This window comes from Castanea sativa, chromosome 10 (genome assembly GCF_040712315.1).
Source record: "Castanea sativa cultivar Marrone di Chiusa Pesio chromosome 10, ASM4071231v1".
Lineage (NCBI taxonomy): Eukaryota > Viridiplantae > Streptophyta > Magnoliopsida > Fagales > Fagaceae > Castanea > Castanea sativa.
In genome coordinates this window covers 7,801,573-7,815,459 of record NC_134022.1, presented here as the reverse complement: position 1 = coordinate 7,815,459, position 13,887 = coordinate 7,801,573, and the positions used below count along the sequence as shown (strand labels likewise).

The following is a 13,887-nucleotide window of genomic DNA, read 5'->3' as shown; positions in this document are numbered from 1 at the left end:
CATCTTGGACTTTAAACTTTGTCAGTTATATTGATGAAGCTCTTATCCTCGTGATTTAAACTTAAAAAATTGTATCACTTGATTGGATTTTAAACTTCGTCATTCATATTGATGGAGCTTTTATCCTTCTAATTTAAACTTAAAAGTTTTTAACACATGATTTGGATTTTAAACTATGTCATTCTTATTGATGGAGCTTTTATCCTTGTGAATTAAACTTAAAAGTTTTTATCACATGATTTGGATTTTAAACTTTGTCATTCTTATTGATGGAGCTTTTATCCTTGTGATTTAAACTTAAAAGTTTTTATCACATGATTTGGATTTTAAACTTCGTCATTCATATTGACGGAGCTTTTATCCTTGTGATTTAAACTTAAAAGTTTTTATCACTTGATTTGGATTTTAAATTTTGTCATTTATATTGATGGAGTTTTTATCCTCGTGATTTAAACTTAAAGTTTTTATCACTTTGTTATGATTTAAACTCATCTTTGATGCTGACGGAGTTTTTATTGTAAATGTTGTGCTTTGAACTTACCTTTTCGATGAAGGAGATTTTAACCATGGAGTGTTTGACATTTAATCATTTGAAAAGAAATAGCTCTGCAAACATTTTGTCTGTTTTATTCGTCCTTGCTTATAAAAAAGGGGGTTACAAGGATGCTACTTCATGAAAAAATTATTGAAAATAAAGTACTGAAAATAGAACAAATGTGTGAAAACAATAAAATCCTGTTTATCTATTGATGAATAAACGAGGTGTTCCAAATTCTAGAACTTATTAGTGCGGAAGGTCTGTTTCCTCATTGATAGTACTTTTTAAGGTGCTCTGCGTTCCAAGGACGAGGAAAAGGTTTCCCGTTTGCATCCTCCAGGTAGTAGCTTCCTCTTCTTGAATAACGGACGACCTTGTATTGACCTTCCCAGTTAGGGCCTAGCTTCCCTTCGCTTGGATCTTTGGTGGCTTGTGAAACCTTCCGCAGTTTCATATTTCTAGGATTGAAATGCTTCAGCTTTACCCTTTGATTGTAGTACTTTGTCATCCTTTCTTGATATAGGGCCATTCTCTGAGCTGCGTCATCCCTGACCTCGGGTAAGCAATCGAAAGCTAGCTTGAGGCCCTTGTCATAATTGTGTTCGTCATAACATGTTCTTCTGAGACTCAACATTCCAACTTCCACAGGAATCACTACTTTAGTTCCAAATGCCAGCTTGAAGGGTGTCTCGCCCGTTGTTGTTCTCGTCATTGTTTTGCAGGCCCATAAAACTCCTGGTAGCTCTTAAGGCCATGCGCCTTTTGCTCCCTCAAGTTGGGTTTTGATTAGCTTAAGCAAAGTTCGATTTGTAACTTTAGTCTAGCCGTTTGCTTGTGGGTGTCCAGGGGAAGAATAGTGATTCCTTATCCCTAACTCCTTGCAAAAATCCCTGAACTTGTGGCTGTCAAATTGTCGTTCATTTTTAGAGATGATAACCCGCAGGATCCCGAACCCACAAACGAGGTTTTGCCACACGAAGTGTTGTATCTTGGCCTCCATTATTACTGCTAAAGGCTCGGCTTCCACCCATTTTGTGAAATAGTCAATAGCAACGATGAGGAATTTTACATGCTTCTTACTAGGGGGTAGGGGCCCAGTATATCGATCCCCCATGTGGAGAATGGCTAAGGTGATGCAATGTTGGTCAAGTTTTCTGCTGGGACATGCTGCATGTTTCTAAATCACTAGCACTTGTCACATTCCAAATAACATTATTTGGAATGTGCCTAGCATAGCATGCTAACAAGTGGACTACATAATTTGCCTCACGACATTGTATGAAGTAATGAAAACCAATTGAAACTTGCCAAGAATGACCCAACAAACTTTGAGGCCTAAGACGATATATTTAAATGGAGCATTTCTATTATTACTTAAATAGTATTTAACTAGTTTTTAATATCATAATTTTTTATAACAAAAATCCGTTCTTTTTATTTTGTAATATGCTCTTTTTTTTACTACAAAAAACTTATAAACGATGTAACAATGAATGTGATTAATGACACTTCAAGAAGATAATAAACCAGTATTTGAATGAATGATGCTAGAGATATTATAAATTTTTATAAAGATGTATCACCATTCACAAAAAGTAATTCAAAAATACATTTAATAGTTTGTTGACGTCTACAAATCATATTAATTGTCACATTAATTTGTAACTGTTTTGAAGTAAAATTTATAGCATTTCTAGCATTTTCCTGTTTGAATTATTTCTTAAGAATAGTGACACATAATCGTAAGCCCTATGTATTTAAAATTGTATTATCTTTAGCATTACTCAATGCTTTGGGACTTCTTAAAAGTGGAGGAAAAATGTAAAACTATTTTTTTTTTCTTGTATCTAAAAAAAATATATCAATTTTTGCCCCAAATTTTGGGGCCTTTCTCTAGTAGGGGGCCCTAGGCGATGGCCTAAGTGACCTAGGCCTAGGGCTACATTGAAACTTGAAAGGAGAACTTGGATATCCAGAAGGACATGACCATGCTGAGAAAAAATATTCCCATAAGCCATTATAGATTTCATGACATAATGATTATCACCTTTGATAACAAGGTCTCTAAAACTCGCTTCAATAGAAAATTCAATTACTCTTCGACAAGCCAAAAGCTCAGCTTCATCACTATTAGTTGCAAGTATCCCTTTTGCTGATAACAAACTAGGGATGGCAATGGGGCGAGGTGGGGTCAAAAGATGAGGTTTTCACCTCCACCCGCATGAGTTTGTCTTATTCTATTACCGCCTCATCTCACATGATAGGGAAAATTTTCTTGCCCCTTAGGGACCCCGAAGTCTCACCCCACCCCATAAAACACTACTTCTTGTTCATTTGCCCCACAACTAATACAATTTTTTTTTAATAAAACCTGTTTCATTAATAAAAATATACTTGAAATTAAAACTAAATTTATCTCATCAAATCAAACTAATTTTTAGTAAAAACTGAATAATATTATCCAAGTGTTTGACAAGACAATATTACAACAAAAACAAAAATCTCATAGTATAACACATGACAAAATAGAGGCAAAAAGCTACGTTGGGTAGAATCAAATAAGCTAATATTAATACGTAGGGTATGAAAAATTTATAATTATAACTCTTATTAATGCAGGGCGAGGCAGGGACAGGGCGAGGTGGGTCTAAAATGTTTTAACTCATCTCTCCCTGCCTCGTGGTGCATGGCTAAAATCTTGCCCCACCACCTTTGCAAGATAGGAAAAACTCACGCTGGGCAAAGTGGAGAGGGGAGGGGAGGGGAGGGGCGGGGCGGGGTGGGGCAGGGCAAAATTGCCATTACTATAATAGATGTTTGTTTACCTTTTTTTTTTTCTTTTTGTCTAAGCTTAAAAATAAACTAGCTTTTTTAAAAAATAAACTAAATTTTAACTTTTTTTCACATATTTAACATATAAGCTAGCAAAAATACTGTACAATGGAAACTACAAGAATTTAAAGACACACTTAATTCATAGATTTTGACTTGATTAGGAGGATAGAAAATATTTAATTTTTCATTATAAATGTGTTTGGTTAGAATGATGAAAAAATAATAAGTGAAATGATAAAGAAGATAATCTATATAAATTTACTCTTATCCCATTATTATATATGTATAATATATAAGATGCCAATTGTGGTAGATGGTTGAAAGGTATAATGAGGATAAAAAAATAATTGAATAAGCTAAAGATTTTTGTCTCATGCTTTGTGTGGGGGGCAAAAAGATCCTGATGGGAACGTGGGCCTTTTGGGCCGTGTTAAGGAAGGCCGACCTGATCCTGGGTTTAGAAATTGTTAGTACTATGGGTCGGCCCATACACCGAGGATCCGAGGATCCAGCCGAGGGTGACCTTATCCTCGGATGAACATTGAAGAACTCGGGATTTCATAGTAAAGATTAGGGGATGACATGGTTAAGGCCAATGGTTAAAAGGGGGGAATCCTAGAACGCCCAAGTACCGATGTTGAAGAAATGTCAAAGATAAAGGTCGCTACCTCCACATTAAAGACCGCACCTACCACCCTGGCCGCATTTATGGGGAAGTGACACACAAGAGAAGAGAAACTTCTGGTTACTATTCAAAGGCACTGAGAAGGGAAATATCTAGGCTAAGGGGGAGGTGGGGCAACACGTGTACAAAGTGTTCAAAAGAGGAGTATTTAAGAAGAAACCTAGAATAGAAAATAGAGAACTTTTTGTAACCTAAAAAGAAAGAAAAGACTAAGAAAGGGATATAATATAAGAACAGCTCTCGGTTTACGTAAGTGAGGCCAATTTACAATATTCCTTATTGTTTCCAAGTATTCGAAATCCTTAGTTTGTCATTTAATCCCCACATACTTCTAACCTGGGTTTCAAGCCCACACTCTACAAATTCATATTGTTTAAGGCTCATTGGGCCTGGGCCCGTAACTGTTCTTGGGGCCAGGTGCAATTGTGCACTTACAATTGGCGCCGTCTGTGGGGAATCTAGTCTAGAAGAAGTAGGGATATTATGGCAGGCTTGGGCTCTCACCATGCAGAGTCACAAGGATCACAACCGGAAGATCACTTTGAACGTCTTGAACATCGTAGGGATCGTGAGGGAAGCGTCCATACAGAATACCCAGGTGCTAGCCATACTCATGGAGGAGGTAGCACTACTCACGATGAGGGTTCTAAATCCATGCAGAAGGAAATCAATCGTTTGAAGAGGAAGTTACGCCGTGCTAAACGTAAGGTTTCCCCGTCCTCGTCTAGTTCTTCCTCGAGAGAAAGATAGGGGGGTTGTCTACAGCTTCAAGGTCACGTTCCCCACCAGCGCAACATCCCTAGGTGAAGAGGACGATCAACCAACAAGCGGGCGTAAGAAGTTTCGTTCTAGGGGCTTAGGCAACGATACCATAAGTAGGGCGTTGCACCAACTCTCTAAATCTCCGTTTCACGGAGGATTGAGAGGGAGGCTTCAGGAGGTTCACCCACCCACGTTTACCATCTATAATGGCCGGACCGATCCGGTGGAGCACGTGAGTCACTTCAACCAAAGGATGGCAGGCACTCTCACAACGAGACTTTGATGTGTAAAGTCTTCCCCTCCAGCTTGGGACCTGTGGCTATGAGATGGTTTAACGGTCTCAAATCGGGATCTGTAGGGTCATTTGGGGAGCTAACTAGGGCATTTGCTTCGCGGTTCATTACGTGTAGCAGAGTCCCTCGGCCATTGGACTCGTTGCTATCCATGGCCATGAAGGAAGGGGAGACACTGAAAGCATACTCCGACCGATACTGGGAGATGTTTAATGAAATAGACGGTGACTTTGATGAGGTGGCGCTTAATACCTTTAAGGTGGGTCTCCCTACTGATCACGACCTAAGAAAGTCCTTGACGAAAAAGCCTGTCCGCAGCGTACGCCGTCTTATGGATCGTATTGATGAATATAAAAGGGTAGAGGAAGACCAGCAGCAGGGAAAAGGAAAGGAGAAGGTTATCCCGCAAGAGAGAAGGGATTTCAGGTCGGACAGATATCACAATAAGCCGAGGAGGGATTACTTCGGACAATCCGGCTCGGCAGCACCCCAGGCTGTAAATACTGTGTTCCGAGAACCAGTGCATCAGTTATTAGAAAAGGTTCGTAAGGAGCCCTTCTTCAGATGGCCCGGCAAGATGGCAGGGGACCCTGCGAGAAGAAATCAAAACCTTTTCTGTTAGTATCATCAGGATGTGGGTCACACTAATGAGAACTGTCGGACCCTGTGGAACCATCTAGAGCAGCTCGTCGGTGAGGGAAAGTTAAAGCAGCACTTGTGTCAGCCATCAAGGTGTCAAGTTGTTTCAAACAACCGGAGGAACGTTCATCTCGGCCATCATTGGGAACAATTAATGTTATCTCCTGCACCTGGTAGGGACCGGCTCAGTCCCACTAGGGTGATGGCGGTTTCCCGTCCGCAAAGGCCGAGGATGTAGGTAGCGAGCCGAAGAGATTAAAGTGTACTTTACTGTCTTGGGTTTCTCTCGAGGAGGATAAAGTAGGGACTATCCGGCCCCATGACGATGCTCTTGTGGTTACCCTCGGGATAGGGAACTATGATGTGAGGAGGGTGATGATAGATCGGGCGCGGTGCAGTGATATCATGTACCCGATCTATTTAAAGGGCTAAGATTGAGTTGGAAGATTTAACCCCTTACGACTCCCCACTTATAAGCTTCGAAGGAAGGCGTTGTGCCGAAGGGACGGATCCGTTTACCCGTTCAATCCGGCACGGGAACGGTTGAGATAGATTTCATTGTGGTTGACGCGTACTCTCCATATACAACATCCTCGCCAGGCCATGGTTGCACGCCTTGGGAGGCCGTCTCCCTCTACCTTACATGTTAAGGTGAAATTCCCCTCGGGGAGCATGTCGAGGAAATCCTTGGCGGCCGGGTAGTGGCTAGGCAATGCATATCGGCCGCGGTGCTTCGTCGGTCGAGAAATTGAGTCATCAACCTTGCCCATCCGTGGAGTCATAGCAATTAACAGCTCCGGAGGCACCTGGAGCGATGACGGGAGACGAGGCTGTTTGTGAGGAGTTAGAGAAGTTTGTAATAACGGATGATCCAGAGAGGTTTTTCCAGGTTGGCATACTTTTGCCACACCAAGAGAAGATGGAGTTGCTGAAATTTCTGAAAGATAATTTAGATGTTTTGCGTGGGACCCCTATGAGGCTCCGGGCGTAGATCCGAGCTTTATTTGTCATCGTTTAAACGTCAATCCCGCCATTGTTCCGAGGAGGCAGCCACCTCGGCGATCTTCCCGAGAACATTCGAAGCCTGTGAAGGAAGAAGTTCTTAAACTCAAAAGGGCGGGGGCTATCAAAGAGGTTTTCTACCCCGAATGGTTGGCTCATACCGTTGTTGTTAAGAAGAAGAACGGCAAGTGGAGAGTATGTGTGGACTTTACCGATCCGAACAAGGCCTATCCTAAAGATTCGTTCCCAATGCCACGGATTGATCAACCGGTAGATGCTATCTTGTTGGACATCCTCGGATGAGTTTCTTGGACGCCTTCCGGGGTTACCACCAAATTCCCTTGGCGTTAGAGGGATCGGGAAGAAGGTTGCTTTCATTACTCCAACCGGGAACTATCATTATAAGGTCATGCCATTTAGATTAAAAAATGTGGGGCTACTTATCAAAGAATGATGACCCGAATGTTTGAACGAATCGGGGAAAACCATCGAAGTGTATGTGGATGATATGGTGGTGAAGAGTAAGACAGTACCTTCACACATGACAGATCTGTCCGACACCTTCCAGATGCTAAGGAAGTATAAATTGCGCCTTAACACCTCCAAGTGTTCTTTTGGCGTGGGATCCGGGAAGTTCTTGGGATTTATGATTACTCATAGGGGCATAGAGGTAAACCCAAAGGTGCAAGTTAAGGCTATTCGAATTTGCGCCACCTAGGAACCCAAAGAGATTCGAAAATTGGCTGGAATGATTGCTGCGTTGAATAGATTTATTTCTCGGTCAGGTACATCGGTGTCGTCTTTCTTTCAGCTTGTTGCACAAGTGGAAAGGGTTTCAATGGACCGAGGGCTGCGAATTAGCTTTCCAACGGCTTAAGCAATATCTTTCTCGGCCACCTATTTTATCTCGCCCAAGTGGACGAGGTTTTATTCGCTTATCCGGCCGTGGCTATTCACGCGGTGAGCTTAGTCCTTATAAGGAATGAAAGCGGGGTACAGAGAGCGATCTACTACGTTAGTAAATCCTTGAATGAGGCAGGTGCGCTATTATCGCCCTTGGAAAAAGCACTTCCTGGCCGTAGTCCACGCCACGCGCAAACTTCCTCATTATTTCCAATCTCATACCGTGGTTGTTTTGACCCGGTTGCCTCTTAAGGTCAGTGTTGCGTAGTCCTGGTTACTGCTGGCAGGGTGGCAAAATGGGGAACCATTTTGGGAGCCTTTGATGTTAAATACGGGCCTCGCACATCGGTAAAGGGCACGTGTCCTCGCTGATTTGGTGGCGAGTTTTGCGAACCATTGTTAGAAGAAACTTCAAAAGAAGCACACATGGGTGAAAAATCGGTTGGTGTGATCACGTACGTATCGCCCCTCGGTTTGGAGAGTTTATGTGGATGGGGCGCTAATCAAAAAGGGTCTGGTGTTGGACTTGTTCTATTGTCCCCTGAAGGAATTGTCTTTGAAAAATCTTGGAGATTGGCCTTCTCGGCTACTAATAACGAGGCCGAGTATGAAGCAGTCTTGGTAGGCATGCAAATGGTACATAAGATGGGTGGCAAGGAAATCCACGTGTTCTCGGACTCTCAGTTAGTGGTCGGCCAGGTCATGGGAACCATGGAGGCTAGAGACCCCAGAATGCAAGAGTATTTGGCCCAGTCAAATGCCGGCGGGCGAATTTGACTCCTTTGCCTTAGCTCACGTTTCTAGGAGTGGAAACACTCATGCATTCCTTGGCTACGTTGGCAACATCCCTCGGCTCAAGGTTTACCAAGGGTTATCCTCGTTCGGGATTTGGTAGAACCTTCTCTTGTAACCTAACGCACCTCGCATCCATCTAATAAGGCCTGGTCCTAGTTGGATGGATTCGATCATATCTTTTCTTAAAAATGACATTCTTCCCGAAGCCAAGGCCGAAGCGGAGGAAAAGTTACGTCGAAAGGCGGGCGTTTCCGGTTGTCCGAGGACCACGGAGCTATACAAACGATCCTTTTCAGACCGTACTTGTTGTGTGTACACCCCTGAATCAACGAAGCATTGTTGGAGGAATTGCATGAGGGAATTTGTGGGAGCCACAACTGGGGGAAGGTCCTTAGCCCATGCGAGCACTGACTCGGGGTTATTGGTGGCCCAATATGCAGGAGGGAGGCTCGAGGACTATGCCGTAAAATGTGATCAATGTCGAGAGGTTCGCCCCTAATATCCACCAACCTGGAGGGGTTCTTAACCCTCTCTCCGGCCCTTGGCCTTTCGCACAATGGGGCTTGGACATTGTAGGGCCATTTCCGAGGGGCAACAAAAGGTGGCTGCTCGTGGGGAACGACTACTTCACTAAATGGGTTGAAGCCGAGCCCTTAGCCAATATACGAGATGTTGATTCCAAGAAATTTATATGGAAAAATATTGTCACTAGATTCGGAATACCACACACACTCATCTCGATAATGGTGTCCGGTTCGATAGTAGGGCTTTTAGGAAGTATTGTGGTGACATGGGTATCATAAACGGATATTCCACCCCGTTTACCCTCAAGGAAATGGACAAGCCGCAGGCGATTAACAAGGTCATAGTTAACGGGCTCGAAGAGGTTAAACGATGCGAAAGGCGAGATGGGTAGAAGAGCTCCCTCGTGTCCTGTGGACATATCGGACCACACCGCGCAGGTCAACCGGAGAGACGCCATTCTCTATGACTTATGGAGCCGAGGCGGTGATACCGCTAGAATCTGGTTTTCCTACTTTAAAGACAAGTTCTTTTAGCCCGGAGAATAACCGGGGACTTCTAGAGAAAGATCTTGATTTACTTGAGGAACGGCGTGAGGGCTATGGTCCAATTGGCTTATTATCGGCGAAGGCTAAAACGAGGATATGATGCCCACGTGAAGCTAAGGCCACTTGCACCTGGTGATCTTGTATTAAGGAAAGTTGTAGGCACTTCTAAGAACCCAGCATGGGGTAAGCTAGGACCTAACTAGGAAGGCCTCTATCGCATTGTTTCAGTAGCAGGCATAGGGTCATATAGGCTAGCTGATCTAGACGAACGAATTGTTCCACGTCCATGGAATGTAAATAATCTTAGAAGGTATTATTATTAATGAAATGAGCTTTTGTCAGTTTATATTTCAAAGTTATGAGTAGCTCTGACGCTCGCAATTATCAATTTTTAGAATCAAACAGAAACTTGGTTAAGTGCAGTCCTCGGACCACAAACCTTGTGAAAATTGATGTCTTATCATTTGTTAAACAGAACCTTAGTTATGCCGGGTCCTCGGACCTCCTACTTTGGGAAAATTAACATTTGAAGTTATTGTTCTAAAGAATCAAACAGAAACTTGGTTAAGTGCAGTCCTCGGACCACAAACCTTGGGGAAATTGATGTCTTATCATTTGTTAAAACGGAACCTTAGTTATGCTGCGGGTCCTCGGACCTCCTACTTTGGGAAAATTAACATTTGAAGTTATTGTTCTAAAGAATCAAACAGAAACTTGGTTAAGTGCAGTCCTCGGACCACAAACCTTGGGGAAATTGATGTCTTATCATTTGTTAAACAGAATCTTAGTTATGCCGGGTCCTCGGACCTCCTACTTTGGGAAAATTAACATTTACAGTTACAATTTTTAAGAATTAAACGAAAGATTGCTTAATATTTATCTTCGGACTACGACTTTGATTAAAGTTAACTTCTGATTGTGTCTGGATGTTAATACGTTACTGTTTATTAACTCGGATCGTAAAGTTAACTTCTGATTGTGTAAGGAATGGTCCTCGGATCTTACATCTTACTAGAAACAGAGCTACGCATTACAAGGGTTTAATCGTTATATGAGGCCCTCTCTTCTTCTTATGAGGCCCTCTCTTCTTCTTAATCGAGGCATTGTTCAAATGAATTAACCATGTCACCTTGTATTAAATCTTTAATAATATACGCATGATTATGTGGAAGTTATGATTGTGCAATCCTTGGAGTTAGATTTTTATACTCTGAGAAACTTTTGATATGACTTAATGGGAAACTTTTGTAATAAGTACAAAAAGAATAAAGTAAAAAACAGATACAATCCAAGTGAAAAGTAAACGAAATCGTTCTTCATTAATCAGTTGAGTATGCATTACAATATATAATTCAAAAACAAAAAAAAAATGGAAAAAGAGAAGCCCTAAGCTAAGTCCTAAGGCTGTTAGAGGAGGATCTTCTTTGAGAGGTACTAGTGCCACTCGGTCTTTCTCAACTCCGGCTCGAAAGGAGTCATAACTGCTTCCCTTTATCCTGTCTTTGTTGGAAGGACGTTGGGTTCCACCTTTGTGGTTCAAGTCCTTCTGCTGCATCCCACTCCTCCTTCCTTTTCTTTATTGGAACCGAAGGTTACGTAGGATCGAATTTCTTTGTGGGACCACGGAGGTAGAGCGGGGAGGAGTTGTCTCGGGGATAGGAGTAGCGAGCGGGAGCCTCTTCAATCTCCTGTATTTCTAGGGGAAGCCAAACATTCTCGGACTTCCTCAAATCCGAAGATTGGGGAACTCTGCTACGTTTAAAGCTTCCCCCATACTTTTTGACGGTATTCACGGCATAAAGCCGCGAACTCCTCCGTGTTTGCTCCTCTGTGGTGCTACCCCTTCATCGAAACTTGCACCTTGGCGGCTTGAAGAGAGAGTTGGAAGGAGCTGGCTTCTTCCTTCATCGGAGCCAGTTGCTTCTTCGGTCCGAGCACTCCCTTTGAGCTTGGGAGAGTTCTTCATCTCTTTCATGAAGGAGCTTGCGGCTGTCCTTCTATGCAGGTCTTCATGGTCTTCAAGTTTGACTCGACCCCATTTTTCTCTCTCCTCAGATCGGCCACCTCCGAGGTCAACTTCTCATTTGCGGCAAGGGCTGTGCCCGAGGACTTCTCGGTTCCATCCCGATTTCGAGCTCGGTCTGGCTATTTTCCGAGTGTCTTCAATAAACTTCTCGGCTACGAAGACCTCTGAATAACTTTGTAGTAAAGTATGATGGAGTTAGGAATAATAAGAAACAAACTTACCTATAAATATTATTAAAAGTGGAATCTCCCTAAAAAGGAGAAAAACTTACCAACGCTAAGTCTCTTTTTAGTGAGAGGAATAGTTGTGGCCGGCCCATCTTTTCCAAGATCTCCATGTCCTTGGGCGACGGCGAAGAGGGCGTTCCAAGACCTCGGCCAGGTGGTGGGCGTGGCCTTGTTCGGCCCTTATGCGGGTGGCGGAGATGGGTGCGCCGTCCAGCCTTAGATCGGGGGACCGGGTGGTCGGTGCTCGGCGCACTTCGGCCTCGTCCCGAATTCCCGATTTCAGCCGAACGGGCTCTCCCCTTGCCCCCATCCGGCCTGGCTGGCCGGGCCGGTGGGAGTTGTTGGCGTGGTTTCTTGGGGTCTTTATTAATCGTCCCCTCATTATCCCCCTTCCTCTTCTTCTTGGGATCCTCGGCTGGCAGTTTTGGCTCAGCTGGAGGAGGAGGAGGAGGTAAAGTTGGGGGAACTTGGGACGTCCCCGTTTTCTTTTTCTCTGCGACCTTAGCAGCCCTATTGGTGAGGAGACCCTCCATTCTTCCCATGTCTTCTTCTAATTCGTCTTCGGGAAGGGCAACCACAAACCCTGCAATTCCAGAGGCCTCGGTGGCTTCTTCCTCCTCGTCGGAAAGTACCACTGGCGGGTTCCCGCGAGGTCTCTCGGTGTCTTCGAGATGGAATTGGTCTATCTCGTCGTCAAGTGTGTGCGAAGAAGACACCTGCTCTTCTGGAACGACAGTTGCTTGTGAGTGCACGGCGAGGGGGACTGCTGCTATCGGCCGGTTGTACTAAATGGTGTTAGGAGCGTCCGGGAGGTCACGGTCGTCCAAAAAGTGGGGCCGAGCTACGTTTATCCTCTTTCGTCTTCGGTCGCCCGCAATTATGGCGTTCTCTATCTCCTGGAAGTCTTTGGAAAGGGGGGTGTACCCAAGAATAAGGTGAGCAGCCCGGAGTTGTAGGTCTTCACTAACGAACACCTCGGAGCGAAGTACCGGTTTAGATGCGATGTTACAGTGACTCAGACGAGGACGCACGTGTTGCTTATCTGCAAAAAAGACGTCAAAACAAACAAACCTGGTCAGATTTACATAGATGTTTAACAAATTTAAGTAAGTACGAATATGCATTTCTGTGTGTGTGTTAGGAGAAGTTGTGTTGTGGGGAGATTAATCCTATGGCGTCGCACCTGGATCCCCCCACTCAACTGGGCAGTGGAAGCCGTCGTGCCAGTTCCCAGACACGATCAAGTAGTCGTCCTTCATGCCTTTGTTTGATTTGGGCAGACAGGAGATTAGCCTAACGGTGCTGGACCGAGATTTAATGTAATAACCTACTTTAGAAAGTTTATGGGACTCATATAGGAACACGACATCGTGCCATGTGAGGTTTAAACCCATCTGCTCGTTTAGAGCATCTACACTACCTAGAACTCTAAAAACGTTTGGGAGGCATTGATTGGGACACAACCGGTGGTTGCGAAGGTACTCCCTAGTTACAGGTTTCATTGGAAGGGTCATCCCACCCTCTAGAAAGGCTATCATAGGAATGATAACCTCTCCCTCTTTCCTAGAACCGGCCACGGCTGTTGCCGGGCAATATTCTAACCCTACGTCGCTGGGAATACGGTATTTGGCTCTAAAGCCTTCCATCCCAGCGGCGGTATCAACTAGACACTTGAATTTTCCCATTACAGAGGAACGATAGACTAAACTCTAAAAGGGATAGTGTTTGTAATGATAGCCGAGGAAAAATATCAGGGAGAAAAAGGTTAAGAATAGGAGCAAGAACTTACAAGGTTGAAGGAGCTCAAATTTCCACGGTTTTCTGCAAGTAAGGAATGATGGCTGATGTCTTGATGGGATTACCCCGAGAGGAATTAAATGAAGGCGCAGGTTCACGAAGCGTCACGACGTGCGAAAAGGCGGCCTCGAAATTATATTTGTCTCGCCTAAAATTTCGTGGAGTAATGAGGGCCGTTGGATGCCCATCTCACCGTTGAACGTGAGGGACAAAGTGTAACTGGCAGTATTAAATACGCGCGTTGTTCAAAATAAAACCGCCAAATGGCATCTTCTGGGACGCGAAACGATTTCCACACGTGCCATTACTCACAAA

The 13,887-nt window shown here is 43.9% G+C and overlaps 1 protein-coding gene across 1 annotated transcript; it reads right to left on the bottom strand.

The window, feature by feature from the left end:
• Window positions 1–806: 806 nt before the first annotated feature.
• LOC142611953 (uncharacterized) lies at window positions 807–1,250 on the bottom strand. Its single transcript, XM_075784097.1, has one exon. It carries the CDS (start codon window positions 1,248–1,250, stop codon window positions 807–809), a length of 444 nt encoding a protein of 147 aa, XP_075640212.1.
• Window positions 1,251–13,887: the final 12,637 nt, after the last annotated feature.